Source organism: Portunus trituberculatus, chromosome 1 (genome assembly GCF_017591435.1).
Source record: "Portunus trituberculatus isolate SZX2019 chromosome 1, ASM1759143v1, whole genome shotgun sequence".
Taxonomy (NCBI): Eukaryota; Metazoa; Arthropoda; class Malacostraca; order Decapoda; family Portunidae; genus Portunus; species Portunus trituberculatus.
Window position 1 is genome coordinate 6,075,248 of NC_059255.1, and position 19,937 is coordinate 6,095,184.

The 19,937-nt window shown below is 37.1% G+C and overlaps 1 protein-coding gene across 1 annotated transcript in view; it reads right to left on the reverse strand.

Annotated features, from left to right (window-relative positions):
• The window catches only part of LOC123520236 (liprin-alpha-1-like), a 68,947-nt gene that overhangs the window by 8,079 nt on the left and 40,931 nt on the right, over nt 1–19,937 (reverse strand). The window contains 5 exon segments of the mRNA XM_045282384.1: nt 653–724; nt 7,792–7,970; nt 7,973–8,095; nt 12,133–12,216; nt 16,369–16,555. Of these exon segments, the coding sequence (XP_045138319.1) occupies nt 653–724; nt 7,792–7,970; nt 7,973–8,095; nt 12,133–12,216; nt 16,369–16,555 (645 nt within the window).

Here is a 19,937-nt window from a genome sequence, read left to right on the forward strand (position 1 = left end):
GAGAGAGAGAGAGAGAAAATAGATGAAAGTTAGATAGAGAAAAGAATTAAACTGAAAAAAAAAATGAGAGAGAGAGAGAGAGAGAGAGAGAGAGAGAGAGAGAGAGAGAGAGAGAGAGAGAGAGAGAGAGAGAGAGAGAGAGAGAGAGAGAGAAACCTTCATCACTTCACATCTTCCTGGTCAGCTTCCCGGAGTGGCGTGGCTGGTGACCTGACGACCACCACCACCACCACCTGATCTGACCTTGCCTTTTCTACTCTACCATGCAGGGACCACTGGGGCAGGCAGGAGGAGAGGGAAGAGGCCTGAGGGGATAGAGGGCAGAGGGAAGCAGGGGGGGTGTCTAGGCTATATAGTACAAGGTTAGGTTAGGTTAGGTTAGGCTAGATTGGGTAATAATAGAATAAGAGAGGATAGGATAGGATAGGATAGGTTAGGATAGGTAAAGCTAGCACATAACATCAGTGGTTAGAGACAGAAAAGTACAGTAAAAGCTAGGCTAGGCTAGGCTAGGCTAGGTTAGGTTAGGTTAGGTAAGGCCACAGCATAGCATTCCATCAGTGAGAGAGACGGTCGGTGGGGGGTGTGATGGGCCAGGGTGGGTGGGTGTAGGGGGGAAGGGAAGTGTTAGCGACGAGAGCACAGTGTTAACCTTAGCATGGGGCTGGAGAGGAGGCTGCAGTTTGCGGGGATCAGGGCCATGGGGGGGTTGCCAACACTGGCTCTGCAAACACACACCGCACCCACACACTCCATGTTAGTTTGGACGCACACCAACACACTGCTTACGTACACACACACATACACACATATGGACACACACACATATTGTACACATCACAACACACACACACACATACACACAAACACACGGAGTACACATGACAACACACACAGGCACAAACACATGGATACACACACATACACAGACATCGTACACATGACAACACACGTACACATATGGACGTGCACACACACACACACACACACACACACAAAGTACACATAACAACACACACAAACACACACACACACACAGGCACAAAACACATGGATACACACACATACACAGACATCATACACATCACAACAAACACACACACACACACACACACACACACACACACACATTCATTTAAACATTTTTCTTTGAGTTTCTATATTTTTTCTTTTTTTCTATCTCCTATTCTTCTCTTTCTCTTATCTCTTATCTTCTCATCTCTTTTATTTCTCTTCCATCCTTCCAGTTAATCTTCCTCCTCTTTTCTCTCTATTTCTCTCTTCTTTCACCCTTCAAGTTAATTCTTCTTTTCTTCCTATTTTCCATCTTCTAGTTCTTCTATTTCCCTTCTTTCATCCTTCCAGTTAATATCTCTCCTCTTTTTTCCATTTCCTATCATTCTATTTTTGTTTCTCTCCCATTCACAATCTCTCTTAATTTTTCTCTTTTCCCCTTTATTTATTTTCCTCTGTTCTCTTCCATCATAAGTTCCTCTATTTTCACATTTTTCACATTCTTATTTTTAAATCTAACACACACATACACCAATGACAAGCACAACACAAACAGACAAGACAAACAGACAGACAGACAGACAGATAACCACCCCCTCTCAAAAAAATCTCTTAATTTAGACAATAAAAAAATAAATAAATGAAAAAAATAATACGTAATATTGACAGATTAACAAACAGACGAACAGACAAACAAAACCACGTATAGTTAGCCTTTTGCTCTCACACACACACACACACACACACACACATGCAAACATCAAAGGTTCTCGGGAAACTCAAGCAAAACTAAACATCGTAAGCCCCACGCGTTTTTCTGGCAACTCTTTACAGATGCCTCAATTACATCAAAATTTCACTAACTCGTAATGCAAGTAGAGGAGGGAATTGTTGGGGATCAAGCTTATACGTAGAGTGAATGAAATGATATATGTAAACTAGCCTGTGAAACTAAGAACATTACGTCTTTACATAAACTCGAAAGGCAGAGTTCATGTAAAGATGTTCATTGGGGATCGTCAAGCTAATACGTAACTAACTGATATACATAAACTAGCCTGTAAAACTATAAAAAATGCGTCTTTACATGAACTCGTAATAGAAAGAAATGAATAGTTGGGGATTGTCAAGCTAATACGTAACTAATTGATATATATATACGTAAACTAGCCTGTAAAACTATAAAAAAATGTGTCTTTACATGAACTCATAATAGAAAGAAATGAATAGTTGGGGATTGTCAAGCTAATACGTAACTAATTGATATATATACGTAAACTAGCCTGTAAAACTATAAAAAATGTGTCTTTACATGAACTCGTAATAGAAAGAAATGAATAGTTGGGGATTGTCAAGCTAATACGTAACTAATTGATATATATACGTAAACTAGCCTGTAAAACTATAAAAAATGTGTCTTTACATGAACTTGTAATAGAAAGGAGTAAACAGTTGGGGATTGTCAAGGTAAAATGTAAACTGAATGAATAAACAAACTGGCCTGCAAAACTATATAAGAAAAATTACGTCTTCACATGAACTCATATGATGAGAGAATAACAACAAATAAAACCAAGAGTTATGTCCACATATCACATAAATTCTTGAGTTTGGCGAACAAGTGAATCAAGAAGACACTGATACAATGAACTGGTCAATGAAACAAGTCCTCATTTCTGTAAATTAACAAACCAACACAACGTAGCATATGAATCCATTATCAAGAATTAAGTCCACTCTTTACGTAAATTTGGAAGTTTTAGTGAATATGTGGGAATTAAAAGACTGGTCAATGAAACAAGTCCTCATTTCTGTACACTAACAAATCAACACAACGTAGTATATGAATCCATTATCAAGAATTAGGTCCACTCTTTACATAAATTTGGAAGTTTAGTGAATATGTGGGAATTAACAGACACTGATACAATGAACTGGTCAATGAAACAAGTCCTCATTTCTGTACACTAACCAATCGACACAACGTAGCATATGAAACCAAGAATTACGTCCAAACTTCATGCAAATTCTGAAGTTTAGTGAATAACTGGGAATAAAGAAGATAATGATAAAATAAACTAGTCTCATTTCTACACCTTACAATCCTATCCTATCCTAAACTAACCTAACCTAACCTTATAATCCTATCCTATCCTATCCTAACCTAAAATAATCTTACCTATTTCATACACCAAGCTGGCCTATAACAGAAAGCCTATTATATAAAGAGCCTATAGATTTTGTTGGCTTAAATATATAGACAAAAATTCCCCACACCAGCCTATAAAAAAAGAGAGCCTATAGATTTTGTTGGCTTAAATATATAGACAAAAATTTCCCACACCACCCTATAATAAAGAGAGCCTATAGATTTTGTTGGCTTAAATATATAGACAAAAAATTTCCCACACCAGCCTATAAAGGAGAGCTTGTAAGTTTATTAGGTCTAAATATATAGAGTAAGACAAAAAAAATCCCTTCACCGGCCTATAACAGAGCCTATACAATGCTTAAGGTACCAGATAGGCCTAATGTACAGGATGAGACAAAATGCTCCCAACACCAGCCTATATCAAAAGATCCTATACAAATTCTATATTGTGAGACTTATTAGGCCTAAATGTACAGGGTGAGCAGACAAAAATTTCTTCACCAGCCTATAAGATTAAGCCTATATAACACCCAAGGTACTAGGTTTTCTAGGACGGAGCATACAGGGTGGGACAAAAATTTCATCAGGATTGTGATTTTCCATGCCTAATATACAGGGTGACACAAAAATTTCTTCACCAGCCTATGAGAGTAAGCCTATACAACGCCTGAGGTACAAGGTTTTCTACGACGGAGCGTACAGGGTGAGACAAAAATTTCTGCAGGATTATGACTTCGACCTAATATACAGGGTGACACAAAAATTTCTTCACTAGCCTATGAGTAAGCCTATACAACGCCTGGGGTACGAAGCTTTCTAGGGCGAAGCGTACAGGGTGGGACAAAAATTTCATCCGGATTACAATTTTCTAAGCCTAATTTCTTCACCAGCCTATGAGAGTAAGCCTATACAACGCCTGGGGTACGAATCTTTCTAGGGCGGGGTGTATGGGGTGACACGGAAAGCTTAGGAGCAGGAACAGCCAGGCACCCGTCCCCAACAGTGCCCTAGACTGACACTCAAGCACTGTATAGACTGGCACTGCTACCAAACACACTCAAACGGGCTACTCTCTCACTAAACGTATAAGTATTGGAAACTCACACACACACACACACACACACACACACAGTCTCTCTCTCTCTCTCTCTCTCTCTCTCACACACACACACACACACACACAAAATAAATGCTAAAGAATTTCATACACACACATTCATGAACTCTCTCTCTCTCTCTCTCTCTCTCTCTCACGCACACACATACATACATAAACATTAAAGAATCTCAAACACATTCATAAACTCTCTCTCTCTCTCTCACACTCTTGGGTTAGTGGTAGCGCTTGCTTAAAAGTGGCTAAGCTTAAATTAAAAACAAACTTAGGCTTAAAGGAGAGGTTCAAGCTGACCCACTACTGGTTGTAAGCTTAAGTCAATGCTGCAACACCCATTACTCTATTTTTACTTCGACTTTCTTCTCCGAGGTAATATGTAATTGAAAATCTACGTAATGTATCTTGCTTTTAGTCTTCTCTGAGGTAATACATCTTTTAAAAACTACGTAATGTATCTTGCTTTAGTCTCTTCTCTTGGGTAATACAACTTTTGAAAACTACGTAATGTATCTTGCTTTAGTCTCTTCTCTTGGGTAATACATCTTTTAAAAACTACGTAATGAATCTTGCTTTTGTCTCTTCTCTTGGGTAATACGTCTTTAAAAAACTACGTAATGTATCTTGCTTTTAGTCTCTTCTCTCGGGTAATACATCTTTTAAAACTACATAATGTATCTTGCTTTTAGTCTCTTCTCTGGGGTAATACATCTTTTAAAAACTACGTAATGTATCTTTTGACTTCCTTCTCTGAGGTAATACATCTTTTAAAACTACGTAATGTATCTTGCTTTCAGTCTCTTCTCTGGGATAATACATCTTTAAAAAACTACGTAATGTATCTTTTGACTTTCTTCTCTCGGGTAATATATACATCTTTTAAAAACTACGTAATGTATCTTTTAACTTTCTTCTCTGAGGTAATACATCTTTTAAAAACTACGTAATGTATCTTTTGACTTTCTTCTCTCGGGTAATATATACATCTCTTAAAAACTACGTAATGTAAATAACTAAACATTTTTTTCTTCAAGGGAGTACATCTTTGCAAACATTAACTGATGAGAAGAGGCAACACACATTTTTCTTTGCTCTCATCAATAATTAATAAACTCTTTCATTCTCTTCAAGGGAGTACACCTTTTCAAACATTTACTGATGAGAAGAGACTATAAACTCACTTCCTTTTGAGTCAATAAACAAATGAAAACACAATTGCCTCATTCTGTTGCTAATAAAAACAAATAATAAAAACAAATAATAAGAATAAACAATAAATCAATGAAAACTCCCAATTACCTCATTCCATTACTAAAATAAATAATAAAAACAATAAACATCTTTTTCCACACTAACCACAAACATTAATTACCAAAAGTGATCAAATAAATAAATAAACATCTTTTCCCACACTAATCACAAACATTAATTACCAAAAGTGATTAAATAAACAAACAAACATCTTTTCCCACACTAACCACGAATATTAATTACCAAAAGTGATTAAATAAACAAACAAACATCTTTTCCCACACTAACCACAAACATTAATTACCAAAAGTTATTAAATAAACAAACAAACATCTTTTCCCACACTAACCACAAACATTAATTACCAAAAGTGATCAAATAAACAAACAAACATCTTTTCCCACACTAACCACAAACATTAATTACCAAAAGTGATCAAATAAACAAACAAACATCTTTTCCCACACTAACCACGAACATTAATGACAAAAAGTGACAAGAGGTTCATAGAGAGCAAGAGAAGAGCTTTGGTTAGTCTTAATCTTCCTGCCAGTGTTAATATTGATACCTTCTGGTGGTTGGGGAGTTGTTAATGCTTCAAGCTGCAAAGAAAAGCTTGTGTTTGGGAAGCTGCAGCGAGGGAGAGAGACGGACACACACCCTTTTTCCATTTCACACTTTTTTTTTTTTTTTTTTGCCGTGATATTCGTAAATTAAGCTTACATTCTTTCCTTCACTTTTTTTTCCTTGATACTCAAAAATTAAGCTTATATTCCTTCCTTCACTTTTTTTTCTTGATACTCAAAATTAAGCTTATATTCCTTCCTTCACTTTTATTTTCCCTGACACTCATAAATTAAGCTTACCCTTTCCTTCCTTAATTGTTTTTCCTTTACAATCATAAATTAAGCTTAAAATTGTGTGTTCTTGTTCCATAGATGAGAATTTATTTGTTAATGGACGATTTTATTACGTATTTAAGTTTACGCATTTATTCACTTGTAAAAATTACTATTAATATGGACTGAAAAATTACGTATGTGTTCTTGTTTCCATGGTGAGAATTTACTTGTTAACTGGTACATAAAATTAACACCTAAAATTATTTTGTACAAGTCTAGGCACAAATATTTACGCACAAAAATAAAAGTTAAAATCGTAAAGAAAAACCGACTACTCAATAAAAATCACGTTTCATCAAAGTTAATGTAAAAATTGACCTCAGAAACAATGCTGCGATAAAAATCACGTAGAGTTCAGAGTTTATGCACATTTCCCTACAAGACAGTGTGAAGGAGGAGGGAAGAATTGAATGCCCCTCTCTCAGCAAAATATTAGTTAGTTTGTTAGTGGGCCAGCTTGGTGAGGCAGTGACTGGCTACCCTCCTGTGTGTGTGTGTGTGTGTGTGTGTGTGTGTGTGTGTGTGTGTGTGTGTGTGTGTGTGTAATTCACTGTTTGATCTGCTGCAGTCTATGACGAGACAGCCAGACGTTACCCTACGGAACGAGCTCAGAGCTCATTATTTCCGATCTTGGGATAGGTCTGAGACCAGGCACACACCACACACCGGGACAACAAGGTCACAACTCCTCGATTTACATCCCGTACCTACTCACTGCTAGGTGAACAGGGGCTACACGTGAAAGGAGACACACCCAAATATCTCCACCCGGCCGGGAATCGAACTCGGTTATCTGGCTTGTGAAGCCACCGCTCTAACCACTGAGCTACCGGGCCGTGTGTGTGTGTGTGTGTGTGTGTGTGAAATAAAGACAGAAATCAGAGGTAAAGACAGAGAAAAGACAGATATAGTGATGTTAAAGGTAATATTAAGAATAGACAGTGATGATAGCAAATGAAGAATAAATAAAAGAGAAAAGGGGAAATAAGAAAAAATGTGAGAGAGAGAGAGAGAGAAAGAGAAACAAGAGACCATAATGTGTGAGTGTGTGTGAGTGTGTGAAGATAATATTCTCAAGTACTGACAGTGATGACAGCAAATGATAAATAAAGAAAAAGAATAAAAATGACAAAATAGACGATGACATTAAGAGAAAGAGAAACAGAGACTGAATGAAAACAAAAATAAAGGGAAAAACGATGAAAAAAAAAAAAATTGACACTGAGAAAAAAAGAGAAACAGAAACGAAGATTTGTGTGTATGTGTGTATGTGTGTGTGTATGTGTATGAGGGCAACCAGGAGGGAGCAAGAGGAGGTGGAGGAGGTGTAGGAGGTGGTGGTGAGGCAAATACAATACCCTGGTGAGCATGGGAGGTGGTGTGGAGCAGCAGGCGTAAGAGCAGAGGCGGGTGAGTGTTCAGGCACGGGTGTATACCTCCTCAGATCCTCCGAAGACGCTGCCAGGTTGCCGAGGTGCTGTGGGGGTGGCCCCATGCTGGCCAGGCTGTTACCCGCCGGCACCAGACTTGTAGGGGGGCTATAGAGGCAGGCATCATGAGGCGTAGGGAGCGGGGCGTAGGGGGAGAACCATCGCTACGCACCCCCAAAGATACCTGGTTTTCGTCGCACCCCTCCACTCGGTTCATGTTCGATAAGTTGCCCTGTGGAGATGAATAAGTAGGTTAGGTTAGGTTAAGTGTGGTGGTGCTAGTTATAATGTGTTAAGTCTCTGGTTGGTTTACGTAATGCTACGGTTTATGGTGTTAGTTGTCGTAGTGATGCGTGTTTAGTCTGTTATGTACTGCTATGCTGTTACACTGTTAGTCATTGGTTAAGGGCAGAATGCATGTTTAATTGTCACTTTACGTAATGTCACACGAAAAATCACTTTTTAGAACATTAAACTTTGAGAATTGTGAGTGTGATCCAATATTCTGAAAGCTTGTAAGGCAATCTAAAGATGACTCACTGAGAGGAAAGTGTCTGACGTTACAAATTTCTAGACATGACACAGTAAGTATTAAGGGTGGTGACGGAGGGACAAAGGGAGGGAGTGATGGTGGTGGTGGTGGTGGTGGTGGTGGTGGTGGTGGTGGTGGTGGTGGTGATGGTGGTGGTGGAGTGTTACTGTACCACCACACAGGAAGGGAAGGGAAGGCAAGGAGAATGAGAGGGAGTCAGTGGGGGGAAGAAAATGACAAGGTCAATTCACCACTCCAATATGTGTGTGTGTGTGTGTGTGTGTGTGTGTGTGTGTGTGTGTGTGTGTGTGTGTGTGTGTGTGTGTGTGTGTTATAAAGAAAATGAATGAAGTTACTATTGTATGCACCTGAAAAAATTAAAATTACATACACTTCTCAAACATAATTGCAATAATCTGTCGAAAGAGATAATCAATAGTAATAATAATAATAATAATAATAATAATAATAATAATAATAATAATCTTTTAAAATTACCTATAAACTCAAATAAATTACTAAAAGCTTTAAACTTAACTTTCTTTGAAGACAATAATAGATGATAATAATAATAATAATAATAATAACACCTATCAATACGTACGTTACATTAAAATCAACAATAACAACAAAACCTAACATTTTTTACATTACGTTAAAGCAAATACCAATAATAATAATAATAACTAACAATAATGGTGGTAACTCAACATTACGTATCCAGCAATCTTTACAAAAACAAACCAACACAAAATTCGCAACACACACACATTCGGCCAAGCGACGTATTTACAGTGTTGCTCAGAATACGTACGTCACACAGCAACACCCACCACAGCATCACAGCAACACCTCGAGGCAAAGGAACGTAATTTCTTGGGTGTTGAGGTGAGGGCGTTACTTTACGTAATTTAATAGAGAGCAGTGCGGTGTATTTATAAAGGCTTGTTTAGTATCTATGTGCAAGTTTATATCTATTTCTAAAGTCTAAAGTTTATCTATGTCTTTTCTATACAAGTACATACATTTACCACAGTCCGTTCAGCTTAACTTGGCGAATAAGCCCCACCTGCCCCGTCCACTTTGCTCCTTGAATTCTGATTGGTTAGTGGTAGACAGGAGGCTGAGTCCGAAAGCCATTTAGCTCCTTCTACACTCAAATCTCCCACTGACTCTTACCTATTTTGTTTAAGGCATTACTACACTGTCTTAAAGTGACTCAGGGACACATGACTGTAGGAGGTGCAAATTTTTATGTTAATTTAATGCATCACTCAATCAATCAGTCAATATTAAAGAAATATGAGTAGAAGAATAAAACAGTAAAAAAATAAAGAAAGAAAAGAAAAGAGTGAAACTAGACATAATAAAAGAAAAGATAAACTAGGTACAGGAAAAAAAAAAGAAATAGATGAAAAAAGAGAAAAATACGAGAAAAACAAGATAAAAATGGTAAAAAGTTAAGAAATCGATAGAAAAACGACCCAGAGAGAGAGAGAGAGAGAGAGAGAGAGAGAGAGAGAGAGAGAGAGAGAGAGAGAGAGGGAACAAAATATCACACAGAATGACTGACTTAATGAGGGAAAGTACCACAGCATTTAAAAGCCTAGAATTGTCCCAAGGCGTAAACGTAAATAATACACCATCAGGCCGAGCTTTCCCGCCAAGTTACGCTGAACGAACCACAGCTGTGACTATTTATCAAGCGGAGACGCATGCCAAACCTTACCTGGGGATTAATAGCGGCAATATCTTAACGTAACTAAAAAGGAAACTTACGTACAGCTAAAGGAAAGACCGTATTGTTTATATATAGTGATTTTCTACATGGTACAAGTGTGGAGTGGGTTTATTAGTATCTGAAACTGATGTACGTGAAAGAAAACGGTATTTCTAATAGAGGTTTGTGTCTTTTTGTTTTAATTAGGTTTCCAAGCATTCAAATTTGGTGTGTCTGAGAGAAAACTGTATTTTCAAAGAGAGGTTTGCGTGTTTTTTTTTTTTTTTATTCAGTTTCTTAGCATTAAAATTTGGTGTGTATTAGAGAAAACTGTATTTCTAAAGGGAGGTTTGCGTGTTTTTTTTTAATCTTTTATTCACTTTCTTAGCATTGAAATTTGGTGTGTATTAGAGAAAACTGTATTTTTAAAGGGAGGTTTGCATGTTTTTTTTTTTATTCAGTTTCTTAGCATTGAAATTTGGTGTGTATGAGAGAAAACTGTATTTCTAAAGGCGGGGACATAATGGTGTGGTTTTGTCTCTTTTTGTTGGTTTACGTAAAGATGAAAGCAAGTAATGGTGTTCTAAGTGATTTTTTGTTTAAGTTGTGCTTTCTTCGTTTACATAGAGATGAAAGAAAGTAATGGTGTTTTCAGTGCTTTCTTGGTTTACGTAAAGATGAAAGCAAGTAATGCTGTTTCAAGTGCTTTCTTGGTGTACGTAAAGATGAAAGTAATTGAGTTTTGAGTGATTTCTTGGTTTACGTAAAGATGAAAGAAAGTAATGCTGTTTCAAGTGCTTTCTTGGAGTACGTAAAGATGAAAGTAATGGTGTTTTGAGTGCAAGTAATAGTGTTTTGACGTATTTTCTTTGCCGGTTCACATATAAATGAAAGCAAGTAAAAATGTTTTGACTTTTTTTTTTTTTTTTTTTTGGTTTACTTAAAAATGGATGCAAGTAGTGGTATTTTTAAGCTCTCTGTAAGTTTGCTGTTTGTTGTTGTTTGTGACCTAAACTGTCACAATGAAGAGACTGTTTTTGTCATGTTATTTCCCAGCTATAGTTTACGTCAAAATGAAGAATGTGAGTAATGATGTTTTGAATCGTTTGTTTGTTGTTTGTGTTGGGTGAAACTGAACGTAGGTGAGTATATTGTGATCTTGTTTGTCTTTTTGCAGTTTTTTTGTCAATTTACATGAAAGTGAAAGAAAACAAGAGCAGTAAAAGAACAAATAGTAATGACATTTTAACTATTTATCTCATTCTCCTCCTCCTCTTCCTCCTCCACATATTAATCAAGCTTACTTGGAAGTGGAGGAACAGCTGACCAGAACTTGGGAGGAACAAAGTGCTAAGTGCGGGAGTGAAATCTGTGCATTGTGAAGACCAAACACACACACACACACACACACACACACACACACTAATGAAGAGGTAAGACTGCAATTAGTTGTGTGTGTGTGTGTGTGTGTGTGTGTGTGTGTGTGTGTGTGTGTGTGTGTGTGTGTGTGTGTGTGTGTGTGTGTGTGTAGTTTATCACATCTACTATTTTTGCAAACTTCATTTACTTGTTTAGTTTTTGTCATTTCATTCTTAAACATTTCAGTGCATGAGAATAGAAAAAGTAGTAGTAGCAGTAGTAGTAGCAGTAGCAATAGTAGTAGCAGTAGCAGTAGTAGCAGTAGTAGTAGTAGTAGTATACATTGCACTTTTATCATACAATAAGAGTTGTATGTTGGGAAAAACTGTGAATTATGTTACAAATCTATATAAACACAAAAATAATAATGTTAGTAATTATGCAAGGGTAGTGGTGGTGGTGGTGATGGCAGTGGTGATGCTGGTGGAAGTAGTAGTAATAGTAGTAGTGGATATGGGTAACAGATCTTGAATAACAGTAGTAGTAGTAGGTATAATGTGGAGCGATGGTACTGGACACTGGGTAAGAGGTGGTACCAGTGGAGGTGTGGTGGAGGTGTGGTGGAGGCAGTGGTAAGGTGTGAGGGTCTGTGCATTACCTGAGATCCCGGCAGAGAGTCCCCAGAAAGGCGGCGTTCGCTCATAAACTTGTACATATGAGAGGGGGACATGCCAGCAGGTGCCTAACAAACACACACAACAGAACAGTGAAAAACATCCCTCACACGCACACACACACATATACACGCACTCACACACACACTAGAGAACAGTGAAACCTCTCCCAACACACACAACACTGTTACTATAGATTTCTGCCTCTATCCTGAGACACAGCTCTCTCACCACTGTTTTCCAAGGCCACAGAGATGATTAGTCAGGTTTTTAAGGGTGTTTCTCCAGTTGGTAATGTGGAAATGGTGTTAATCTGTCACTAGAACCTTAAAAACACTCTTGAAAACCTGCATCACTTATTGTTTCTCCTGTTAATAATGCAGAAACCTTGTTAATCTGTCACTGGAGCCCTAAAAACATCCTTAAAAACCTGCATGACATTGTTTCTCAGTTAATAATGCAAAAATTCTAGGTAAATCTGTCATTGGAGCCATAAAAACACCCTTAAAAACCTGCATGACATTGTTTCTCAGTTAATAATGCAAAAAATCTAGGTAAACCTGTCACTGGAACCATAAAACACCCTTGAAAACCTGAATGACATTGTTTCTCACTTAATAATGCAAAAATTCTAGGTAAAACTGTCACTGGAACCATAAAAACACCCTTGAAAAACCCACATTACTTCAACAAGAGCCTTCGGAAAAAAGTAGCATAAGAGTGAGGAAGCATTTAAAAATATACCCTTTTTGCTGCACCCTGTACCCTGTTACAGCCTGTACCTTCCTGCACCCTCTGTACACCCTAGCAAACAGGTGAAGGGTAAAGAAATAGTAAATATATATATACCTTGACCAATAATGCAGGTTTGAGAAAGACACAGACAGGAGAGACTTAACTAAATATCAAAGCTCAGTCTTATCTACTTATATACAGGCTACTGGTTTCTGGGCAAGGCTAAAATTGTAAAGGCCACAGAAATTACAGATAAAGAGAATTAGAGAAGAGATTTGCTAGTAGGGAATATATGAATGAGATAGAGAAGTGAGAGAAAGTGAGAGATAAAGAGAATTAGAAAAGAGATTTGCTAGTAGGGAATGTAAGAGACAGAGATTAGAGAGAGAAATAGAGATAGGTTTACTGGATTAGAAGAGAAGAGAGATTTGATAGTGTGAGATTTGTGAGAGTGAGAGATAGAGGTGAGAGAAACTGAGAGATAGAGATTGAGTGAGGGATAAGAGATAGAGATAAAATTGAGTTAATGAATGAGAGAGAGAGAGAGAGAGAGAGAGAGAGAGAGAGAGAGAGAGAGAGAGAGAGAGAGAGAGAGAGAGAGAGAGAGAGAGTTACTGGGTTAAAAGAAGAGAATTACATTAGTCTGGATATCTTACAGCTCTTCCTCTTCCTCCTCCTCCTCCTCCTCTTCTTCTTCCTTATGTTATCAAGTCAATATATTTTCCTCCTCTTCCTCTTCCTCCTCTTCCTCTTCTTCCTCCTACACCTCATTCCTCTCTTCACATTATCCCTCTACCTTCCTCTTCCTCCTCCTTTGTTTCATTTCTCTTCATATCATCAATTTATCTTCCTCCACCTCCTCCTCCTCCTCTTCTTCCTCCTCCTCCTCCTCCTCCTCTTACTCTTCTTCCTCCTACACCTGATTTCTCACTTCTTATCATTTTATCTTCCTCCTCCACCTCCTCCTCCTCTTTCATCTCATTTCCCTTCCTTTATCTTCCTCCTCCTCCTCCTCCTCCTTCTCTGTGATATTTAGCAAACAACCAATTCTAACCTAACCTAACCTAACTTGAAACCCAGCCGTCTAACTTAACCTAACCTAATCTAACTTTAAAACTAAGCTGTCTAACTTAACCTAACCTAACCTAACTTAACTTTAAACCCAGCTGAACCTAACCTAACCAAAGAAATTCTACCATTACGCATTACAAGATTAAAAAGAGACATGAAATTAGCCAGCCACGCAACACACAGGTAAACAGACGGACAGATGTACACACGCAACAGTCAAAGCAAACAGCCACAGCCACAGCCACAGTCAGCCACATGTATACAAAATAGGAACAGAAGAAAAATTGAGTAAATGATTTGGATACAGTGAAAGCAAACACACAGACAAACACACAGACGCACGTACATACACGACAATCAGCCAGCCAGCCAGCCAGCGACATGTAAACAAACACACACAAACAACGTAGTATGGGAAATAAAGCGTAGAAATAAAAAAAATAAAAACACACAAACAAAAGCAAACACGCACACACAAACACACAAAGCCACAAAATATAGGAACTGAAACAAAACCGTAAAAAATAAATGAAAACTAAAAATTATGCAATAAAAAAAAATAATAATAATAATAATAGTGAGTGCAAATTCTGGGTTTATTCTTCTACCACCACCATCACTACCACAGTAGAAGGCTTTCTCTCCACCCCCCCCTAAACACACCTCGCTCTCTTTTAAGCTATCAGACAATCCAGACTACACTGAGAGAGAGAGAGAGAGAGAGAGAGAGAGAGAGAGAGAGAGAGAGAGAGAGAGAGAGAGAGAGAGAGAGAGAGAGAGAGAGAGAGAGCACTTGCAACCATCTAAAGCAGAATCAAACTCTCATTTTTCCTAACACTAAGATTGGCATGCTTCTATTTCTAAGAGAGAGAGAGAGAGAGAGAGAGAGAGAGAGAGAGAGAGAGAGAGAGAGAGAGAGAGAGAGAGAGAGAGAGAGAGAAATATAAAATGAAGAGAAAAACAGAAAAACGACTGATAGAAATGGGAAAAGGAAGAAAAATAACAAGAATAAAGAGAGAGAAAGGAGAAAAACATGATAAATATAAAAAAACGAAGATAAAAACAAGGAAAAAGAAAGAAAAACAAGGAAAGAAAAGAAGAAATATCATAAACAAGTAAATAAGCCATAAAGAAAACGAAAACAAGAAACGTAAACAAGAATCAAATAGAAAAAAATATAAAAAAACAGAAAAAGCAAAATTGACAAAAAAAATGAATAAAAAAACAAGAGAAAAGCAAACAAAGTTAAAAATAAACAAACAAAAATATGAGAACAAAAAATACATCAATAAACAAACAAAATGGTAAAAAATTAATAAAAGATGAAAAAAAAATAAATTACAAGAAAAAAATCAACAGAGAAACGTAAACAAGGTGAAAAAATAAACAAAAAAATAAGAGAAATGTAAACAAAGTGAAATAAACAAAAAAACAAGACAAACGTAAACAAATAAGCAAAAAATGAGAAATATAAACAAAGTGAAAAAAAAAAACAAGACAAACGTAAACATATAAGCAAAAAATAAGAGAAACGCTAGAATATCCAATATAAGGGAACAAACAAACAAACAAACAAAACAAGACAAGCGATCCAATCAGACATAATAAAACTTCAAAAATCGGAAAAAAACATGAAAAAAAAGCTTATAATATAAACAAAGCAAACATAAAAAAAACACTAAACGCTCCAAAACAAATAAATAAATAAATAAAATAAAAAAACTAACGTAAACAAAAATAAAAAAATACGTAAACAAAATGAAAATCAATGTAAAAAAACTAAAATAAAATAAATAAACAAACGTAAACAACAAAAATATAAAAAAATACTTAAACAAAAAGAAAATCAACGTAAAAAATAGCAAAATAGAAATAAATAAACAAACGTAAACAATAAAAATAACAAAAAAAAAAAACTACATGATAAAAGTAAAAATAAAATCAAGAAAAACGATAAAATTCAGAATAGAAATAAAAATAAATAAAATAAACATAAACAACAATAGCGACGTAAACAACAGCAGCAAAAGCAACACATAAAAAAACCCACTAAACTTTGCAATACAAAGTAAACAAAACAAAACTAAATGTAAACAATAGAAGAAAATAGAAAATAAATTACGCAACAATAAATAAAATAAAACAAATGCAAACAATAGAAGAAAATAGAAAAATAAATTACGCAACAAAAAAATGATAAAACAAATGCAAACAATAGAAGAAAATGGAAAAGATAAATTACACAACAAAAAATTATAAAACAAATGCAAACAATACAAGAAAATAGAAAAAAATAAATTACGCAACAAAAAAAATAACAAACAAATGCAAACAATAGAAGAAAATAGAAAAAGAACAATAAATTACGTACCAATCAATAAAATAAAGAAATGTAAACAACACTGGCGACGTACCGTGTGATATTTCTGCAGGTAGTCCCGCGAAGGAGAGTGGTGTGACTTCGGGGTGGAGCGGCCCGATATGGGGGGTGAGGGGCGCTCCAGGGAACGTCCTCGGAGCATCATGTGTTCCACCGAGCCCACACACTTCTCCAGCTCCTCCGCCCTCGCCTCTGTGGTCTGCTTCTCCTCCTCTAATAACCTGGGATAAAGTGTGTCAGTATACGTAAACTAATGTGTAAACTATTACGTAGAAACTTAAACGATTCATGAACAGATGACGGAAGACCTAACCTTACCTAAATTATCTCCACTGGTCTCCTTCTCCCCCTACAATAACCTGGGATAAAGTGTGTTGGTATACATAAACTCATGCGTAAAATGGTGCGTAGAAAACTTGACTAATACATGAAATGGTTATAATACACCTAACTTAACCTAACCTAAATTAAGTTCACTGGCTCCTGCTCCTCTATTAGCCTGGGATAAAGTGTGTTGGTATACGTAAACTGGTGCGTAAAAAACTTAACCAATACATGAACAGATGATGGTAGACCTAACCTAACCTAAATTATCTCCACTGGTCTCCTGCTCCTCCTCTATTAGCCAGGGATAAAGTGTTTAATATACATAAACTCATACGTAAACTATGTGGGAAAAACTTAACCTAACCTAACAGATGAACTGGTCATGGGAAACCTAACCTAATCAAACCTAAATTAACTGCTCTGCTTCTCCTCCTCTAATAGTCTGTGAGAGTGTCATTATACGTAAACTGTGACATAAATTATTGTGAAAAAAATAAACCTAACATATACGTGAACCAGTGATGGTATACCTAACGAACCTAAATCAACTTAACTACTCTGCTTCTCCTCCTCTAATAGTCTGCGAGTGTCAGTATACGTAATGATACGTAAATTAGTGAGAAAAAAACGTAACCTACCCTTACCTAATACATGAACAGCTGGGAAACCTAACCTAACATAAATCAACTTCACTAGTCTGCTTTACGTAAACTTATACGTAAATTGGTACATGAAAAAAACTTACCGTATCCTAGCTAATACATGAACTGATGATGGGAGAAATCTAACCTAACTTCACTGGTCTGTCTCTCCTCATAGCCTGGTAGAGAGAGTCAGCATACTTAAACTGATACGTAACTGGTGCGTAAATCTAGCTTAACCTATGTCTTCCGGTACGCTAGCCAACACGCAACCCTCGTTTATCCAGATTTAGGTTTATTTGCAAGTGTTCAGATAACTACTCAAGTCCGGACGGCTGACAAATTCATTCAAACGCACACTTTGAGTACTGCCAGAAATGCCCAATAGTTGGCAGCAGGCGGTTGTAAACAAGTCTGGCTGACGCTCGTAAACACCGTGTTGTGTCTGGTATCAGTGAACAATTTTGTGTATTTTTCAGTACAAACAGACCTTAAAACTCTTAATTGAGCATCACAAGTGTATTAAGAGTAGGCAAGTGGCCTTAACTGTGGCTCAAAGACTGAAATTAAAAGGACAATTAGAGAAGAGCCAGTGTTGCTAGTGTTGCCAGTGCGGAGTGTGGTGCGGCCAAGCAAACTGTGTCCAACATTAGATAGTGGAAAGATAAGTTAGTGGAATATTGTGGCAAGTACTGTGTGGATGTAGCAGCAAGCACAGATGGTGAAGCTGCACTGAGGGAAAAAAAATGTTTAGGATCGGAAAAGTTGCTGTGTTCGATGCTGCCTTATGAAGTGGTGTGAGGCATAGCGATGGGTGGGGATCAGTGTCCGTGGCATAGAAATCTTTGCAGCAGCTATGAGGCTGACACAGAAAATGGAAGAAGAACATTTTATGGGGAGCGACGTGTGGCTGTGATAACTGCACAATCGACACAGACTTTTTGATGTAAAGTGAAACCATGCGTGCTTTGGGGTCCGAGGGGTCTCCAAGCGCATGGTTTCGAATCCTGTCCACGGTCCGAGTGTAGGTTGGGCTTCCTCACTCGGGGCAACAGTTTTCTAGCGGGTGGGCTTTGAGATAGGAGGTACCCCAAAAAGTATTCCCTTCAGCCCAGAAATTCCCGAGAAAAAGCTCACATAAAAAATAAAACAACTGTGAAGTGAAGCTGGCAATACGAACACAGCCAGCACCGAATCTTTCATATTAAACGGTGTAATTACATTGTACATAGTATTAAGGTAAACAACACTCTCCTTCTGTCTTTTCTCTTTTCCTGGACAGTTACCTCATCTTATTTGGATTACATATGTACATTACTATTATCCGGACTGGTTCCTGCATCATTTAGTCCGGAAAAACGAGGGTTGAGTGTATTTTGAAATGTTTTGCTTCCCTTATGGCTTTTCTTCCCAGCCACAGAGATGACTAGCAGGGTTCCCAAGACTGCTCAGGCTGTTAATGGTGTAGATCTCTCATTAATCTTTCCCCAGAACTACAGAAGGCCCCTTGAAAACCTATCACTTATTGTTTTTACCAGTGATAATGTAGAAATGTTAATCTGTCATTAGAACCAATAAAAACACCTTTAAAAACCCATGTCCCATAATGTTTCTCCTGTTAATAATGTAGAAATCTTGTTTTAAAAATGTCGTCAACTGCTTCTCCTTTTAATAATGTAGAAATGCTGTTAATCTATCACTAGAACTAATAAAAACACCCTTAAAAACACGTCACTTAATGTTTCTACTGTTAATAATGCAGAAATCTTGATAATTTGTCAGCAAAGCCATTAAAAATACCTTGATAAATCTATATCAATTATTATAGTGGAAGTTATTAGGGTTTTCAAGGCTCTGGAAGTTATTGGGGTTTTCAAGGCTCCAGTGATAGTTTGATAGGCTGTAGTGGAACATATTGAGGGCTTTTAAAGGTGTTCTCATGGTCCTATAGTTTGACAGGCTGTAGAAGAAGCTACTGGAGTTTTCAAGGATGTTTTCATGGTTCCAGTGATAGTTTGACAGACTGTTGCAGAAGTTTTTGGGGTTTTCAAGGGTGCTTTTGTGGTTCTATGGTTTGAAAGGCTGTAGTAGAAGTTATTGGGGTTTTCATGGTCCCAGTAATAGTTTGACAGGCTGTAGAAGATATGAGAGTTTTTAAGGCTGTTTTCATGGTTCCAGTGAAAGTTTGACAGGCTGTAGAAGTTATGAGAGTTTTTAAGACTGTTTTCATGGTTCCAGTGATAATTTGACAGGCTGTAGAAGTTATGAGAATTTTTAAGACTGTTTTCATGGTTCCAGTGATAGTTTGACAGGCTGTAGAAGTTATGAGAGTTTTTAAGACTGTTTTCATGGTTCCAGTGATAGTTTGACAGGCTGTAATGTAAGTAATTGGTGTTTTCAAGAGACTCTACTGATGCCAATGGGAGAAACACCCCTATGAACTTCACCAAGCATCTCTGTGGTCTCGGAAAAATCGTGGTGAGAGCAAAGCATTTTCAAACACCAGCTCGGAAGGTTGGAACATTTTAGCATACGTAAAATTACAGACCCACTGCATGTCTTATACGTAAAGCTTAGGGTGGGGGGAGTTACATAAGCATAATCTCACAGAATATTTACACACAGAAGTAGTAGT